The sequence below is a fragment of the Pseudophryne corroboree genome, chromosome 3 (genome assembly GCF_028390025.1).
Source record: "Pseudophryne corroboree isolate aPseCor3 chromosome 3, aPseCor3.hap2, whole genome shotgun sequence".
Lineage (NCBI taxonomy): Eukaryota > Metazoa > Chordata > Amphibia > Anura > Myobatrachidae > Pseudophryne > Pseudophryne corroboree.
The window spans coordinates 104,045,650-104,065,360 of NC_086446.1; the positions used below are offsets into that span (position 1 = coordinate 104,045,650).

General features: G+C 45.4%; 1 protein-coding gene across 1 annotated transcript in view; it reads left to right on the forward strand.

The window, feature by feature from the left end:
• The window catches only part of LOC135054898 (pendrin-like), a 172,479-nt gene that overhangs the window by 42,005 nt on the left and 110,763 nt on the right, over positions 1-19,711 (forward strand). The window contains exon 2 of the mRNA XM_063958356.1: positions 4,156-4,295. Within this exon, the coding sequence (XP_063814426.1) occupies positions 4,156-4,295 (140 nt within the window). The remainder of the gene's footprint in view (positions 1-4,155; positions 4,296-19,711) is intronic.

The window sequence follows — 19,711 nt, forward strand, 5'->3', positions numbered from 1 at the left end:
TTTATTTTGTTTATTTGGGCAACTTTTCTACTAGTCCGCTTCCCTAAAAAAAAATTGTAAATTCAGATGTAACTCTGCCAATCCAAGCCATAGTGCTCTTTCTCCAATAGGACTAAAGGCGCTTAACAGATACATAGCATAATATAGTACAGAAAATAATGAAGTACAGAATAGCTTTTCATAGAATACAGAAGCATGTAGATACTAAACGGACATTATGGAAATGCTTGAGTAAACAGGAAAGTCTTGAGTCTACTTTTGAAGGATTCTATAGTTGGGGCCTCTCACACTGTGCGGGGAAGTGAGTTCCATAGAGTCGGAGCCGCATGACTAAAAGCTCGACCCCCAGATGAATTACGGGAGATTCTAGGTACTGCTAAAAGTCTTCATCTACAGATCGCAGTAATCGAGTGAGGCAGTATGGGGTCAGTAGCTGCTTCAGGTACTTTGGGCCCTGGTCATGTAGTGCTTTGAAGCTCAGTAAGCCAATCTTGAAGATGATTTGCCATCTTACAGGTAGCCAGTGAAGGGAGTAGAGGATGGGTGTTATGTGGCTAGAACGGGGCTGGTTGGTTAACAGCCTGCAGTTGTGTTTTGCACAAGCTGTAAGCGGTGCAATTCTTTTGCTGGGAGACCAAGGTAGAGGGCATTACAGTAGTCTAATCGAGATGATATAAATGCATGGATGATTTTTGGTAGATCATCTGAGGGAATTAAGTGCTTGTTTCTGGCTATGTTCCTCAGGTGAAAGAATGAGGATTTGATTGTGGCTGATATCTGATGTTTAAGTGTCAAGCCACCATCCAGGACAACGCCAAGATTCCGCACATGATCAGTGGTTTGTAATTCTGAATCCCCGAGTGTAAGTCCAGTTGGTTGGCTATGCTGCAGTCTTGACCTTTGATGTTGCGGTCCTATCATAAGGACCTCTGTTTTATCCAGGCTCAGTCGCAGCCAACTGATCCACTCCTGGAGTTCAGCTAGACAGCCATTTAGGGTTGTTATTGGGTTATCAGTGCCCGGAGCAAAGGACAAGTACAGTTGTGTATTATCTGCATAGCAGTGGTAGACTAGTCCATGGCACCTGATTATTTCACCCAGCGGGAGCATGTATACTGCAAAAAGCATGGGGGATAGTATAGAACCTTGTGGGACACCACATGGCAATGGCACTGGTGGTAATGAGTATAATCCAGACGATACTCTCTGTGACCTGCCTGTGAGAAATGATTTGAACCAGCTTAGGACTGCCATCCAGTCCACAAAAATGTATCAGTCGCTCAATCAGAAGCCCATGGTCCACGGTATCAAATGCTGCAGAGAGATCCAGAAGGATTAATATTGAACAGTCACCTCTGTCTCTTGCCATCAGAAGATCATTTAACACACACACCAGGGCTGTTTCAGTGCTATGTCTTCTCCTGACTTCTGATTGGAATGGATCATAGATATCATGGGTTGTCAGGCAGGTTTCCAGTTGATTTGCAACCACTTTCAATAACTCAATAACCTTTCCTAGAAAAGGAAGGTTTGATACCAGTCTATAATTGGTCATGCAGTCGGGATCTAAATTAGGTTTTTTAAGAAGAGGTCTAACAATTGCTTCCTTTAGGGGTCCAGGAAATATGCCTGTCTGCAAAGAGCATTGAACAATTTTTGCAAAGACAGGACCAATTATATCCATACAACCTATTAGAAGCATGTTCTGTCCTATTTTTGTTGTTGAGGCATGGGGCAGATTTACTAATTGGCGGCTTTGGCAAGCATTTTTGGTGAGTTTATGTTGGTTTAAATTTTGTGGTCAAAATCTGTCAAAATGTACTATTTTCTCACAGGTCCTTTGTGAATTTTCTGGGTATCATACAGTCTGGTTTTGGTCACATTTGCTGCATTTGTACATAAGCTCTCACTCTGTAAAATTGTGAACTTCAATTTCTTGGAAATGGCCTCATAAGCCTTTTCCAACATCATGCTAGGTGTAATACTGGCACTCTTATGTCTAAGGGGGAGAAGTATCAAACCTTGGAGAGAGATAAAATGGAGACGTTGCCCATAGCTGATTGGTAGCTTTGGTTAACTCCACCACTTTGGTCGCAAAAATGGTACTTTTCTTCCATTTTTAGGTCGAATTTATAGTTGACATATTCAATGCCCGTGCCGTTTTTCCAACTGGTAGGAAAATACGGCACTGTCAAAACCATGTGTACCGGCTGCCAATACACGTGTTTTGGTGAATTCGTGGGTGTTTTTGCCCGTTTATAGCGCAATTTTCACCCATGCCGATATGACAAAAATAAATAGTGAAACGGGATAGGCAAAAATGGATTAAAAAATGGCCAAAAACGCCCGCAATGGAATACCATGTGTCAAATTAGTGCAGTTTTTTCAAAAAAATGGCACTTAATTGAATACTCCCCTATATCTCTCTCCAAGGTTTGATACATCTCCCCTTAAGTGTCCAAAAACTTCTGACAAACCTTCTGAATTCCATGAAGCATTGTTGATATTCTGTGATAACTTAGCCATTGCAGGTACAGTTGTATACTGATATTCTCTACCAGGGTCAAAAAGACATCAGCACTTACGCTCCTAATAAATATTGAAATGAACAGAAGTTTTTGGTTTTTAATATCTTCAGGCCATATACATTTTTGAAAAACACATAAATGAAGGGAGTGGTGGGGTCTCATGTCTATTGTCTTGTGATATTTGGACATTTCCTGGAAAAATTAGGGTATTGCACTATACAATGCAATTTAGTCTTCTTGATTCTAAAGTGGTCTACTTCGCAAGTAACCGCATCATCCATCATCGTTTTCCCTGCAGTTGCATTAACATGCTGTCACTGTGAAATACACTCCCGCTTTGCACTATACATATATATATAATGTATAAGGTGCGGCACTCTGACTCCGTAAAGTAATACACAATAGTTACCAGACTTATCAACGTTTCGGTGTATTGTTCACCGTCATCAGGATCCTGATGACGGTGAACATTACACCGAAACGTTGACAAGTCTAGTGACTATTGTGTATTTCTTTACGGAGTCGGAGTGCCGCACCTTATACATCCTATTGTTATGCTTTTGTGAGGGCTCCTGACCAAGATATCAATTTAAGTGGAGTGCCGGGCCATCTGTGTGTATATGTATGTATATATATATATATATATATATATATATATACATATATATTAGTGTGCAAAAGTGTTAGACACGTGTGGAAAAAAAATGCTGCAAAGTAAGAATGCTTTCAAAAATAAAAGTGTTAACAGTTTGTTTTTATCAGTTAACAAAATGCAAAGTGAATGAACAGTAGAGAAATCTAAATCAAATCAATATTTGGTGTGAGCACCCTTTGCTTTAAAAACAGCATCCATTCTTCTAGGTACACTTGCACACAGTTTTTGAAGGAACTGGGCAGGGAGGTTGTTCCAAACATCTTGGATAACTAAGCACATATCTTCTGTGGGTTTAGGCTTGCTCAAATCCTTCTGTCTCTTCATGTAATCCCAGACAGACTCAATGATGTTGAGATCAGGGCTCTGTGGGGGCCATATCATAACTCCAGGACTCCTTCTTCTTCTTTATGCTGAAGATAGTTCCTAATAACATTGGCTGTATGTTTAGGGTTGTTGTCCTGCTGCAGAATAAATTGGGAGCCAATCAGATGCCTCTCTGATGGTATTGCATGATGGTACCCTCTCTGATGGTACCTGCCTGTATTTCTACACATCCCATTCCCAGCATGCCCTGCCACAGTTTTAGCATTTCCTAAGGAGCAACACAGTCACAGGGCATGCTGGGAGATGTAGTTCTACAGCAGCTGGAGCGCCACAGGTTGCCTATGCCTGTTCTGTAAAATATTTAGACGCTGATGGGTTACTTTTAAACCGGTTCCCTTTAGATACTTCTCCTTAGTGTACTACCAAGGAAGGATTCTAATCAGGCCTCATTGTCTGTAAAAATACCCATTTTGGCCTTTGATAAATAGATAAATACACCCATTGCTAACTACACTGCAACACTCCATTTTTCTGAGTACACAAATGTCCCTGACTGGTGAAATGTATCTCTGCTTAATGCACATACCACAGAGGACTGCACAATACAGAAGTGCTGCATTTCATTTTTGTATTATTCTCATCCAACAGCTGTTCAGCTAGAAGAGTCCTCTTGATTATCAAATCAATTTTTCCTATATTGGACTGGCTGCCCAAGTACAGGTGGAAGGAGTGGATTGTAAGTGACATCATCTCTGGAGTGAGTACCGGACTGGTGTCAACGCTGCAGGGTGAGTTTATGATAAGCCTTACCCACCATAACTACAGCAGAACTGTCATGCTAAGGAATTAAATCCACTTCACCAGTTTTCTGTATCAATAGCTGTAAACAACTTGAGGTACGTTAAGCATCCACTTTAGAAGAAGGAAAAACTTTTACTTATTTCTCTGCTAAATAAATATATTTGTATTTATATGTATTTGTATCATTCTCTTTCTGGAATGATACAAAGCTACTCTCATGCAGGGCAGGATTTACCACTAGCCAACCTAAGCGCCTGCCTAGGGCCCGGCAGTTACCAAGAAGGCTGTGGCTGGGCCCCCCGAAATCCATCCCTGATCGGGAGTCCCCAGGCTGCTAGCTGCAGGAGAGGATCAGGGGATCTCTGGGCTGCTGCAGTGACAGGGACAGCATGGGCAGGTCTGGTGGGGCGTAGCTGAGGACTGAGCTCAGGGAAACTGGGGAACACTGGAACTCTCAGCTGCTGTCTCCTGTCTCCCCGGAAGCAGACATCTCAACCGGGTGCTCTCGGAGCAGATTGTTGTGGGTAGCTGGAATAAAACTACATCTTCCAGAATCCAGCAGTGGCTGGGGATTCTGAGAAATGGAGTCCGGTCAGCGCTGTGGCACCCCAGGTTGTTTCAGACTCATATATATACTGTATGTATATATATATATATATAGAGAGAGAGAGAGAGAGAGAGAGAGAGAGCAGTACATGCCGGGACCACTTGTTGCCGGTACCAGCGATTAAGAGAAGTGTCATGGGCACATAAAATGAGCAATGAGCAGTACAAGAAAGCGGGGTAGCTGCAACCAAGAGCACCCGGATAGGAAACAGCCTCCCAACCTGTAAGTATGATGCTGAATGAGGCAGCCATGTGTAAGGGGTAGTACTGTGTGTGGCATATTGTTATAAGGGGCATTATGGTGTGGGGCATTATGTGTAAGGGGCATTACTATAAGGAGGAAAAATGACAAACAGTGTAAGGGGCATGAAGCAGGAATGACAATATCGTGCTATGGGTGGTTTGAGGGAGGGGGCCCTTAAACCGTTATCTTGCCTAGGGCCCCATGAGGTCTAAATGCGGCTCTGATCTCATGTGTGAAAACTGTCAAGCAATATTGTATCATTTAATATAACTATCTTGTGCCAGGGTTTTTACCACAATTATTACACATGATTCAATCATTTTGTGGGCGCTCAACTGTATTGGGCGCCCACAGGGGCTATTCAATTGTTGCCCCCATTGGGAGTGCATGCCCCATATGCGCACATTGGCACCTGGCTAGTACAGGTTAAGGCGCTCAAACTTCCATTTGAGCTCCCAAACAACAGAGTTTACGCACATTTCAGCTCGCAACACAGGAAGCTGCGAGCTGAAGTGTGTTTCCCCAGTTGCATGCGCCTGCATGGAGCAACAATTGAATTGCTCCATTTGGCATCATCTAGTGCCAGCTGGGAAGACTAACAATTGAAATCAACACCTTTATGTTAAGACCTTTTTCTTTATGTTTTGGGATAATGGTATTACAGTAAAAAAAGATGGCTTGGGATTGTCAGTTATTCTCTTGCTGACAAGATTATACTGTAAAATGTGGGAAAAACATTTGTAGTATGTTTGAAAATGAGACATTTGTTTTCATATAAAGGAGGACTCCTAAACCTCCTCATTCTGCAAACTTGTGAGCTGTCAAACTGGGGTTTCGTTTGGATTCCTCTCTTGTCCACCCCATTGTTTTACTGCTATAAAACACTCCACCGTAAAACACTTCATGTGAATTACCTTAATTTAACATTAATCCCTAAAATAGCATGAACTGAATTTAGTATAAAGTCACCCACAGTAATGTGTGTGTGTGTGTGTGTGTGTGTGTGTGTGTGTGTGTGTGTGTGTGTGTGTGTGTGTGTGTGTGTGTGTGTGTGTGTGTATGGGGGGGACTCACAAATAAAGTCACCCACAGTAATGGGGGGGGGGGGGGGGACTCGCAAAAATGTGGCATGCCCTAGATGTGCTAACTTATTGCAGGATACGTTTCTATGGGGGCTCTAAAACTGTCAGATTTATCAAGCTCTGGAATGTGAAGCGTTCTGGAGCATGGCCCCAATAAAATAATGCCATCTCCAGATGGCTTTACCCTATAGTAACCTATGAGGTAATATTTCACAAATTTTTACGGAGAGGGAGCCTCCAGGTTCCTCTCCATTGCCCCTCAGTTAGGCATGCACTGGCCGACTGCCGTGCATGCGCAGGGTGCGCCAGGGACCTGAACCAGGAAGCAGCGTGGTATTACACTATCACACCGCTTCCAGCTCTTCACCAGAACGAGCTCTAATCGGAGCCCATCTCCTGAGCGGAGCAGAATAGTAAATTCACCTGAAAATGTTCCTTTTCACATCTCGAATATACACAGAGAATATTGATCACATCTTCTCTTAGGGGCCTATTTATCATTCAATATTTGCACCATAACCCCCCCCCCCCCCCCCCCCAACATTGATTTCTATGGGAGCTGTGAAGCTGTAAGATTTACCAAACAATTTGGCCCCCACAACTAAAGATGGGTTCCCGACGGTCAGGACCACGGCGGTCATAAGACTGACGCCGGAATCCCGACTGGCAGGATCACGATGGCGAGCGCAACATGTCCCCTTGCAAGCTCGCTGCACTCACCACGCTTCGGACCCGGTGTCCACACTAATTTTTTCCCCTGGGATTCCGGGCCCCAGTCGGGATTACGACCACTGGGATTCCCTTGGCTGTCGGGATTCCGGCATCGGTATCCTGACGGCCGGGATCCCAACAGCTGAGAAACTAACTGCTTCCCCTAAATATATCTGTAGCCTATGGACTACATTTTCACAAAAACTATAGGGAGAGGGTTCTCTGGCAATTGCCCCCATTGGTCAGCAGACCGCTTATGCACAGTAGCACGCCCGTGGGTCCCAATATAGTAATGAAGTGACCACTGATGTAATCACTTCACTGATAATACATTGCAGAGATGGACCCCTTTCAGGGCCCCTGTCTCTGCATCCGAGCGATACTTAATTTCTTATTGCTACAAATATCAGCGACAAGAAATTACAAGTATCGGGTCTGAAACCCAATAACTGATACATATGCCCCTAAACCATGTTTGTGCCCACTTTTGTGTATATGTACGGTTCGGTTTTCCTGAAATACAAACACACCCGAACTGAGGGTTCCGAGTCGAATCGAGTCCCAGTTCAGAATCAGTTTGGGGTTCTGAGTGGAAACAAGTCCCGGCTCGGGGCGGTTGTCAGTTTGGAACTCGGATTTAAAAACAGAACTCGGGTTTTGGAATGCTTGTAAACAGGTCCAAATTCCATGATTTTAGCTGTTTTATCGATTTTTCGTTTATTTTTTATCAATGTTTTGCGATTTTTATTGATTTTAAATAGAGATGAGCGGGTTCGGTTTTACTTGGATTTACTCGGATTAACCCGAATCTCCTTATTGGCTATCGGACGTCACGTGTTTTGGTTAGCCAATAAGAAAAATCCAGAAAATAAGAAATGGCGATAATTCTGGTGTAATGAACCGAATAAATCCAAACCCGCTCATCTCTAATTTTAAAGGAAACTAAAACCAAACCAAAAGCTGAATCCGAATCAAAACACTTGGGGGTGGTTTTGCCAAAACAGGATGGTGAATTAGAACCAGAACCAGAACACAGGGGTCCGAGCATATCTCTACTAATGTGTAAAACTATGGACAGATCAATATGGGGCAGCTCACTACAGGGTACAAATAAACTTGGAGCCTAATTCAGACCTGATCGCAGCAGCAGAACCATGTGCACTGCAGGTGGGGCAGATATAACATGTGCAGAGAGAGTTAGATTTGGGTGGGTTATTTTGTTTCTGTGCAGGGTAAATACTGGCTGCTTTATTTTTACACTACAATTTAGATTTCAGTTTGAACACACCCCACCCAAATCTAACTCTCTCTGCACGTGTTATTTCTGCAAACCCCCCCCCCCCCCCCCCCCCCTCCCCTGCACTGCACACGGTTTTGCCTATTGGAGAACAAATTTGCTGCTGCTATCAGGTCTGAATTAGGCCCTTAGTCACCATCGCAATACAACAAGTGATGAAACAGATAAAAGGTCCCTCAGTTATTATGGGGATAACCTTCTAAATATATCTCAAACAATAAAGATACAGCAAGTGCACTTATGATATAAATCTGGATAACTATGAAGCTATATTGATGTGGTAAATATATTTTTTACTCAACGTGAGTCATGCTGAATTGCACCATCATAGCCCCGCCCCCACAATACAGTGCCTGATTTCTCATCACTGTAGAGCCGGGACGGTGCAATGATGATGCAATCGTGCCATCATGCTCCCCAGACAGCCCACCTGTGCTCTGGCCACGCCCCTTATGTGTCGACCGGGCTGCCCCCTCACGGAGGAGGGGGCAGCCAAGTCGTTAAGTATGAGGTGGGCCCCCTGGCAATGGGGGCCCACTGCAGCTTTCCCCTGTATCCCTGTGGGCCAGTCCAACCCTGCTAGTAAGGTACATTAGATAATGAAAGAAAGAAAAAAGAGAAATAAGAGCAGCTTCTCTCCGTTATTCCTAATGAGCCTAATATTCAAAACCATAAGAGAGAGAAACAGCTCGCCCCATATAATCTCACAGCGCATCAGTTGTATACTTTCTAGTAACTAAAACAAATACTGGAATTTATGAATATTATGTGGGAGATCCAATTGGATGTTAAGTTTTGCACACAAAAAAAAACTTGCACTCATGCCCAAAAAAAGCCTCGCTGGCAATTGCCCCCATTGGTCAGCAGACCGCTTATGCACAGTAGCACGCCCGTGGGTCCCGATATAGTAATGAAGTGACCACTGATGTAATCACTTCAGAGATGGATGCTAATTCATTCACAGCTGCAAATTTGTGGGATGTAGTTATGTGACTGGCGGTCAGGAGACTGCCGGTCATAACACCTCCCCCTACATCCCGCCCCCCGAGAATCCAGACAGTCGGCATGCCCACAATACCCATAGAGTGGGAATAGGACCTGTGACTGAGCCCGCAAGGGGCTTGTTGCGCTCCCCTTCCTGCCCCGCCGGCAGTCCGCTGCCGGGGTCACGGCGGTGGTATGCTGATCGTCTGTCTCCTGACCGCCAGTTACACATACCCAACCCCAAATTTGTAATGTCCAAGAATATACCAATGTTGTAGCCGCTTGGAAATGCCCAATGGCGGCTTTGCAGATCCACGCAACACTGTACAAATACGCACAGGTGGTTGGTTACAGATCCTTTGATAATCATCACAACATACTCCTATGGTCACGCATAGTGGGTACAGGAATTGAGCACTGGTGCCATATTTTGTGCGTATAGTATCGCAGATATAGACTGAGAAATGCCCTAAAAATGCTTGCATCATGCTTGCATTTTAGCTGTCACTCCCTGTTACCTTCCCCAAATGGTCCCTGATTATCCAGCACTTTGCCAATAAATCCTCACTGCGAGTGCCATTGCTGGCCCACTCCAGGAGGGACAAATACTCTGCACCTGGACTTCCCTCTTATTTTATGATTGCCAGCACCTGTGTTGAACTAGTCAACTGATAAGAAAGGTGTTTCACCACAGGTGATGGCAATCAGAAAGGTGTTTCACCTCATCACGGCACTCATAAATTAAGAGGGAAGAAAGCATTTTGTCCCTCCTGGTTTGGGTCATGTTTGGAGGTATGACTAAGGTCAGTGGCATTACTATAGGGGTACGGGGGGTTTAGGCCACAGGAGTGCTAACAAAGTGCCGACTCCTCCACAGTGACAGGAGCCGCCGTGCAGCCAGAAGAGTCTCTGGGGTCATCTCCGGGAATGTTGGACATACCCTCGGAGTGCTGAAAATGGGGTCAGACCACAGGGCCACACCCCTTTCTCACAGGCCAACAACCCCTTTTTCGGCACACACTGGGGGGGCTTTTCACTGCACCACTATCTTGTGGAAAATTATTTTTGAAAAGCGTCATTCAGGTGTGGCAAATTCACAATGCGACAGTGGGACCCTAATTTTCCTTAACAATAGTTTCTTCCTTAAAAATACTCTGTTTAGGTGCCCTGGTAACTTGTAGTAAAGTGTAAAATATTGATACATATGGACAAAACTAAGCAGAGCATGTGTTTAGTTTTACCTCAGATTTGATGCCATTTTCTTCACCGGATTACTGGCATTTTGTTATTAATGGAAACCGGAATTTAGCATTGGCCACACTAAAAGGGTTAACAAAGAAAATAGTAATCCCCTCATTTATATGCATTTGTTTAGAAAATCAGGTTTACCTCTTCCCAACTTGGAATCTTTTGCTGTCTTTTACTTAATGAGGGGACATTGGCTTATAAACCTGTTGTGATGTGTCTATAACTGCAGTAATAAAATACTAAACTGTTAATGTTTTGACCAAGTCATCTAAAAATGAATTTATTAGTTTGCCAACCTGGAATGACAGAGAGGGATTACGTCACTTTCTGAGAATTCCAAAGAGGACATACTGTAATCTGTCTTGGTAGTTAGTGGAACCCGACTCTTTAAGCAGTTGAATAGACTTCGGGCATCTGTCCAAGCAGTTGCTGCCAACGAACAAGATAGAATACACAGAAGTCATTACCCATTCTATCCAGGTGACATTTGTTGGCTCCCAGACTAGACAATGACTTTGCAATCATCTACCTGGTCTCTACTTATTCTATTGTTATTCATCGCAGAGGCTTGCTTTGTATAAATGAAATGGCTGAATCAAGGCTAATCCGGAAGATAATCAACACTACTCAGATTAAGGGGGGTGCAGAGGATAATGTACCCCAGGCCCCCCTCTGGCAGGAGGCCCCTGACCGGAGCACACTGACATCACTTGCTCTACCTCTTGTGCAGCAGCAGAACCAGGCATCCAGAATGTGAGCCAGATGGTATGCAGTGCAGACAGAGACACAGGAGTATCAGGTTTTATGAGCTACCTGTTATGCACACCAGTGCCTGCAGGAATGTACTTGTGTCTGAACTGTTATGCACACCAGTGCCTGCAGGAATGTACTGGTGTCTGAACGGATAGGGATGCAAAACAAATGAACTCACAGACAGACTGGGGAATATGACATTACGTACACAGAAGGTGATAGGGTAACAAAATAAACACAAAGTGAACAGATAAGCCCAGAGGCTAAGAAACTGGGTGTCTCCCTAGTATTAGGAATGCTCAGATGGAAAAAGCAAGATGTTGTGTTTTAATACGTAGAGAACCCGAAATGCTGTTGCTAAGGGCAACAGCAAAACCCTAAAGGGTTACCAACGGGTGTGGCAGTAAACTCCTTGGTCAGAGATGGAATGATAGACACAAGGAGAGTCTCCACAATCCTAATCCTCACTTGCAGTGCACAGGTTCAGTTTACTGCCACTAAACTGACACCTGAACACCTTTGCACAGTGAGAAAGGATTTAGGCAGGCAAGTCTGAGAATACAGCCGCAAACTTGCTAAGTTCACAGAGTAGCAAAAGAACCCCAGCAAGTTAAACTACTGACTCCAGTCTTACTGCTAGGTCTGGATTGGCAGAGTGTAGTACCAAACCCCAAGGCCTATTTGCAGTAAGCAACAACAAATACAAAGCTACACAGTACTGGCTAACTTTCAGGAACTGACTAACCAACAAAGATTCAGCAGCATCTGCTTAACCTGAGAAGAGGCCTTATATAGCAGGTGCTGTCCACGCCCCACTCAGACCTCACAGACTGTGAGCACAAAAACCAGCACCGGATCCCCTGCCGTGCACAAAGCCTGTAACCACTGCACAGCAAAAGACCCGAACCGGAGTATCAGCTGCGCTCAGGCCACTCCGCTAGCACTTGTCTCCCGGTTGCCATGACGACGTGGCAGCACAGGGCAGGAGACCCTAACACTACCGACTAAACTTTCATGACCAGGTGGGAGATTGGAGGGGAAAGAGAGCTGTAAGTGACCCAGGGATCCCAGCTCCTCCTCCTTCCTGCCTGGGTGTCTGAGTCCTGTGTAATTTGTTATCTAATGAGATCATTAGGGTCTAGAGAGAGAAACACACACAGAGTGCTCCTGAGTCCTGTCCCAGCCTGTAAGTAGTACAGAGGCTGCTGCTATTGCTCTTTTGCAAGATTTTATTTTTCTATGTGTATTTTAAGGTTGTTTAAGTTGTCTTTGTTCCACTACAAGAAAACTTTATAAAATTGTTATCTCTCAATTAGGTAGAGCTGTAAACAGTACCCAGTCATTATTAAACTATTAGCTTACATCTAATATACACCACCGATTTAAATGTAATATAGATGACAATCTAATACACACACCAACCCCTTTCCACCCAGGGCCCCCTGTCTTAGTTGCCCCCTTCCCCCCCCGCCAAGGCTTAATCCAGCACTGATACTACCTGGAAGGAGTTAGGCTTCGGTAATAACAAAACAAATCCTGCAATAAAAATATTAATGACAATAGCACAATAAATATAAGTTTAGTAGAAGAAAGTACACGTATCAGGAGATCAATTCAAAGTGACATAAACATGGCAGCCAGTGACTGGAGAAGGTTGGTTACATGCAAATTCAATGTTTCTTACTGTATATGGGGAGGCCGAACAGAAAGGCAGTCTACTAAAATTCCATGTAGCGTTTTAAAATCCAGTAAATTTGACAACACCTGAGTCCACACAATAAAATGTAATCTTTATAGACCAGTTTTGTGTGTGAGATAATCATCAGTCAGACAGGGAATATTAAATGAGAGACTTTCATGACCTCTGATCAGGGAGCTACTGTATTTAAAGGACCAAGGGTGAGATTTATCAAACCTTGGCGAGAAATAAAGTGGGTAGAGATAAAGGGGGAGATGTACCAAGGGGGACAAGTACTAAGCAGTGATAAAAGTGGAGAAGTGAGTAAGTGGAGAAGTTGCTGATGTCAACCAATCAGCTGCTCTGTATAATTTTAGAGTATGTAAATTATAAATGTTACGTCAATGCTGATTGGTTGCCATGGGCAACTTCTCCACTAGCTCACTTCTCCACTTTTATCACTGCTTAGAACATGTCCCCCTAAGCCTTGAAAACTGATACATGTCACGATGATTCCTAATCAGTTGCTAACTGCCATGTTACAGGCTGGGCTTGAAAATTGACAGTTAGGAGCTGATTGGATGGTACATTATCTCCATCCAAGGCTTAGTAAATAGACCCTTTAATCACTGTGAAATGTATCATTTTTCAAGGCTTAGTACATCTCCCCAAAAGCACCAACCAAGCAGCTCCTGTCAGTTTTCAAACACAGCCTGTAAAATGACAGAATATTGCCGGTACATTGTCTCTCACTACTTTATCTCTCTCCACGCTTTGATAAATCTTCCCCTGTGTGTCCATTTTGATAATGGAATGTTACCATAGAAGGAATGGCGTAAGTCAGAGGTTCCCAAACGCGGTCCTCAAGGCACCCCAACAATCCAGGATTTAGGTATATCCATGGCTCAGCACAGATGGTTAAATCAAATTGACTGAGGTGCTAATTAAGTCACCTGTGGCCAAGCATGGATACATTTAAAGCCTGGACAGTTGGGGTGCCTTGAGGACCGTGTTTGGGAACCTCTGGCATAAGTTGTTTTTTTTAAATCGTAAAGAAACATTTATAGAGAGAAAAGGCAAATCAACTACTAAATGTTTAGCTGGGATAGCTAATAGCATCTCTGTTCTCCTTTGTGGTGCAACGCACAGCATCAGGGCCCTCATTCCGAGTTGTTCGCTCGGAGATTTTCATCGCATCGCAGTGAGAATTCTCTTAGTGCGCATGCGCAATGTTCGCACTGCGACTGCGCCAAGTAACTTTACTATGAAGAAAGTAAGTTTACTCACGGCTTTTTCATCGCTCCGACGTTCGCATTGTGATTGACAGGAAATGGGTGTTACTGGGCGGATGCACGGTGTTTTAGGGGCGTGTGGCTGGAAACGCTACCGTTTCCGGAGAAAACGCAGGAGTGGCCGGGGAAACGGTGGGTGTGCCTGGGCGAACGCTGGGTGTGTTTATGACGTCAGCCAGGACCGAAAAGCACTGAACTGATCGCACAGGCAGAGTAAGTCTGAAGCTACTCAAAAACTGCTAACTCGTTTGTAATCGCAATATTGCGCATACATCGGTCGCACATTTAAGAAGCTAAGATTCACTCCCAGTAGGCGGCGGCTTAGCGTGTGTAACTCTGCTACATTCGCCTTGCGAGCGATCAACTCGGAATGAGGGCCCATATACAGTGCTTTTTTTCTATGGAAAAGGTACTGGCACTAAAGATAGAGGTAAGGGAACTCACCTACAGTTACAGGCTGATACAAGCTTGATTGTAACTTCCATACGCAAGATAAGGGTACAGATGTTTATTTAGGTATTTTATTCCTTTTTAAATCATTTCACTTACTTTTTCCTGTTTCTGTAACTAATAATAATATGGATTAAAAATTGTATGTATGCTATATAAATAATTGCAAATAAATAATAAATGCTTTTTGTGGTGTGGCTAGTGAATAAATAAGATTTTACTTACCGGTAAATCTATTTCTCGTAGTCCGTAGTGGATGCTGGGGACTCCGTAAGGACCATGGGGAATAGACAGGCTCCGCAGGAGACAGGGCACTTTAAGAAAGAATTTGGATTCTGGTGTGTTCTGGCTCCTCCCTCTATGTCCCTCCTCCAGACCTCAGTTAGAGAAACTGTGCCCGGAAGAGCTGACAGTACAAGGAAAGGATTTTGGAATCCAGGGCAAGACTCATACCAGTCACACCAATCACACCGTATAACTCGTGATAAACCTACCCAGTTAACAGTATGAACAACAACGGAGCACCAGATCAACCCTGATGCAACCAAACATAACCCTTATTTAAGCAATAACTATATACAAGCATTGCAGAAGAAGTCCGCACTTGGGACGGGCGCCCAGCATCCACTACGGACTACGAGAAATAGATTTACTGGTAAGTAAAATCTTATTTTCTCTAACGTCCTAGTGGATGCTGGGGACTCCGTAAAGACCATAGGGATTATACCAAAGCTCCCAAACGGGCGGGAGAGTGCGGATGACTCTGCAGCACCGAATGAGCAAACTCAAGGTCCTCCTCAGTCAGGGTATCAAACTTGTAAAACTTTGCAAAAGTGTTCGAACCTGACCAAGTAGCCGCTTGGCAAAGCTGTAATGCCGAGACCCCTCGGGCAGCCCCCCAAGAATAGCCCACCTTCATTGTGGAGTGGGCTATCACTGATTTTGGAAGCAGCAATCCAGCCGCAGAATGAGCTTGCTGAATCGTGTTACAGATCCAGAGCGAGCTTTGAAGCAGGAGCACCCAGCTTGTTGGGTGCATACAGGATAAACAGCGATTCAGTTTTCCTGACTCTAGCCGTTCTGGCTACATAAACCTTCAAAGCCCTGACCACATCTAGTAACTCGGAATCCTCCAAGTCACGAGTAGCCACAGGCACCACAATAGCTTGGTTCATATGAAAGGATGACACCACTTTAGGCAGAAATTGTGGACGGGTCCGCAATTCTACCCTGTCCATATGGAAAACCAGATAGGGACTTTTATGTGACAAAGCCGCTAATTCTGACACACGCCTAGCCGAAGCCAAGGCTAATAGCATGACCACCTTCCAGGTGAGAAATTTTAACTCCACGGTTTTGAGTGGCTCAAACCAGTGTGACTTCAGGAAACTCAACACCACGTTAAGATCCCGGAGGCACAAAAGGAGGCTGAATATGCAGCACTCCCTTTACAAACGTCTGGACTTCAGGAAGAGAAGCCAGTTCTTTTTGAAAGAAAATGGATAGGGCCGAAATCTGGACCTTAATGGAACCCAATTTTAGGCCCAAAGTCACTCCCGACTGTAGGAAGTGAAGGAAACGGCCCAGCTGGAATTCCTCCGTAGGGGCCTTCCTGGCCTCACATCAAGCAACATATTTTCGCCATATACGGTGATAATGTTTAGCCGTCACGTCCTTCCTAGCCTTTATCAGCGTAGAAATAACATCATCCGGAATGCCTTTTTCTGCTAGGATCCGGCGTTCAACCGCCATGCCGTCAAACGCAGCTGCGGTAAGTCTTGGAACAGACAGGATCCCTGTTGCAACAGGTCCTGTCTTAGACGCAGAGGCCATGGGTCCTCTGTGAGCATTTCTTGCAGCTCTGGATACCAAGTCCTTCTTGGCCAATCCGGAACAATGAGTATTGTCCTCACTCCTCTTTTTCACTCCCTTGGGTATGAGAGGAAGAGGAGGAAATACATAAACCGACTGGAACACCCACAGTGTCACTAGTGCGTCTACAGCTATCGCCTGAGGGTCTCTTGACCTGGCGCAATACCTCTGTAGCTTTTTGTTGAGGCGGGATGCCATCATGTCCACCTGTGGCAGTTCCCACCGACCTGCAATCTGCGCGAAGACTTCCTGATGAAGTCCCCACTCTCCCGGGTTGAGGTCGTGCCTGCTGAGGAAGTCTGCTTCCCAGTTGTCCACTCCCGGAATGAACAGTGCTGACAGTGCTCTTACATGATTCTCCGCCCAGCGAAGAATTGTGGTGGCTTCTGCCATCGCCACCCTGCTCCTTGTTCCGCCTTGGCGGTTTACATGAGCCATTGCGGTGATGTTGTCTGACTGAAACAGCACCGATTGGTCGCGACGAAGGGTCTCCACTTGACTTAGGGCGTTGTATATGGCCCTTAGTTCCAGGATATTGATGTGAAGGCAAGTCTCCTGACTTGACCACAGACCTTGGAAATTTCTTCCCTGTGTGACTGCCCCCCACCCTCAGAGGCTTGCATCCGTGGTCACCAGGACCCAGTCCTGAATGCCGAATCTGCGGCCTTCGAGAAGGTGAGCACTCTGCAGTCACCACAGAAGAGACACCCTGGCCCTGGGGGATAGGGTGATCAGCCGATGCATCTGTAGATGTGATCCGGACCACTTGTCCAACAGATCCCATTGTAAGGTCCTCGCATGGAACCTGCCGAAGGGAATGGCCTCGTATGATGCCACCATCTTTCCCAGGACTCGCGTGCAGTGATGCACCGACACCTGTTTTGGTTTTAAGAGGTCTCTGACCAGTGTCATGAGTTCCTGAGCCTTCTCCGTTGGGAGAAAAACCTTCTTCTGGTCTGTGTCCAGAATCATGCCCAGGAAGGGCAGACGCGTCGTAGGAATCAGCTGCGACTTTGGAATATTCAGAATCCAGCCGTGCTGTTGTAACACTTCCCGAGGGCGTGCTACGCTGATCAGCAACTGCTCTCTGGACCTCGCCTTTATGAGGAGATCGTCCAAGTATGGGATAATTGTGACCCCTTGCTTTCGCAGGAGCACCAACATCTCCGCCATTACCTTGGTAAATATTCTCGGTGCCGTGGAGAGACCAAACGGCAACGTCTGGAATTGGTAATGACAATTCTGTACCACAAATCTGAGGTACGCCTGATGAGGTGGATAAATGGGGACATGAAGGTATGCATCCTTTATGTCCAGAGACACCATAAAATCCCCCCCTTCCAGGCTTGCGATGATCGCCCTGAGCGATTCCATTTTGAACTTGAACCGTTTCAGGTATATGTTCAGGGATTTAAAATTCAATATGGGTCTGACCGAACCGTCCGGTTTCGGTACCACAAACATGGTCGAATAGTAACCCCTTCCCTGTTGAAGGAGGGGAACCTTTACCACCACCTGCTGAATATACAATTTGTGAATTGCAGCTAACACTATTTCCCTCTCTAAGGGGGAAGCTGGCAGGGCCGATTTGAGGTATCGGTGAGGGGGCATCTCTTCGAATTCCAGCTTGTAACCCTGAGACACAATCTCTATAGCCCAGGGATCCACCTGGGAGTGAACCCACTTGTGGCTGAAACTTCGGAGACGCTCCCCCACCGGGCCTAGCTCCGCCTGTGGAGCCCCAGCGTCATGCGGTGGATTTAGTGGAAGCCGGGGAGGACTTCTGTTCCTGGGAAATAGCTGTATTGTGCAGCTTCTTTCCTCTACCCCTGCCTCTGGCAAGAAAGGACGCACCTCGGACTTTCTTGCCTTTTTGTGATCGAAAGGACTGCATTTGATAATACGGAGCTTTCTTGGGTTGTGAGGGAACATATGGCAAAAAATTTGACTTTCCAGCCGTAGCTGTGGAGACCAGGTCCGAGAGACCGTCCCCAAACAACTCCTCACCCTTGTAAGGTAAAACCTCCATGTGCCTTTTTGAGTCGGCATCGCCTGTCCATTGCCGAGTCCACAGGACCCTTCTGGCAGAAATCGACATTGCATTTATTCTAGAACCCAGTAGGCTAATGTCTCTTTGAGCATCTCTCATATATAGGACAGCGTCCTTTATATGCCCCAGGGTAAGTAATATAGTATCCTTATCCAAGGTATCAAGCTCCTCAGATAAGGTATCTGTCCATGCTGCTACCGGACTACACATCCAGGCCGACGCAATCGCCGGCCTTAGTAAGGTACCTGAATGTGTATAAATGGACTTCAGGATACCCTCCTGCTTTCTATCAGCAGCATCTTTTAGGGTGGCCGTATCCTGTGACGGCAGGGCTACCCTCTTGGATAAGCGTGTTAGAGCTTTGTCCACCCTAGGGGAGGATTCCCAGCGTAGCCTGTCCGTTGGCGGGAAGGGATACGCCATAAGCATCCGTTTGGAAATCTGCAGTTTTCTATCTGGAGATTCCCAAGCCTTTTCACATAACTCATTTAACTCATGTGAAGGGGGAAAGGTCACCTCTTGCCTTTTTTCCCCATACATATAAACCCTCTTGTCAGGGACTGGGGTTTCCTCTGTGATGTGCAACACATCTTTCATTGCTATAATCATGTAACGGATGGCTTTAGCCATTTTAGGCTGTAACTTTACATCATCGCCATCGACACTGGAGTCAGATTCTGTGTAGATATCTGTGTCAACAATTTGGGATAGTGGGCGCTTCTGAGACCCTGACGGCCTCTGCGACATAGGATCAGGCATGGGTTGAGACCCTGACTGTCCCAAGGCTTCAGCTTTATCCAACCTTTTATGCAAGGAATTAACATTATCATTTAAAACCTTCCACATATCCATCCAATCGGGTGTCCGCGCCGTCGGCGGCGACCCCACATTCATTTGTTCCCGCTCTGTTTCCATATAGCCTTCCTCGTCAAACATGCCGACACAAACGTACCGACACACCACACACACAGGGGATGCTCTATTTGAAGACAGTTCCCCACAAGGCCTTTTGGAGAGACAGAGAGAGAGTATGCCAGCACACACCCCAGCACTATATGACCCAGGAATCACACAGTAACTTAGTGTTAGCCCATTAGCTGCTGTATATACTGTTTTTGCGCCAATTTTATGTGCCC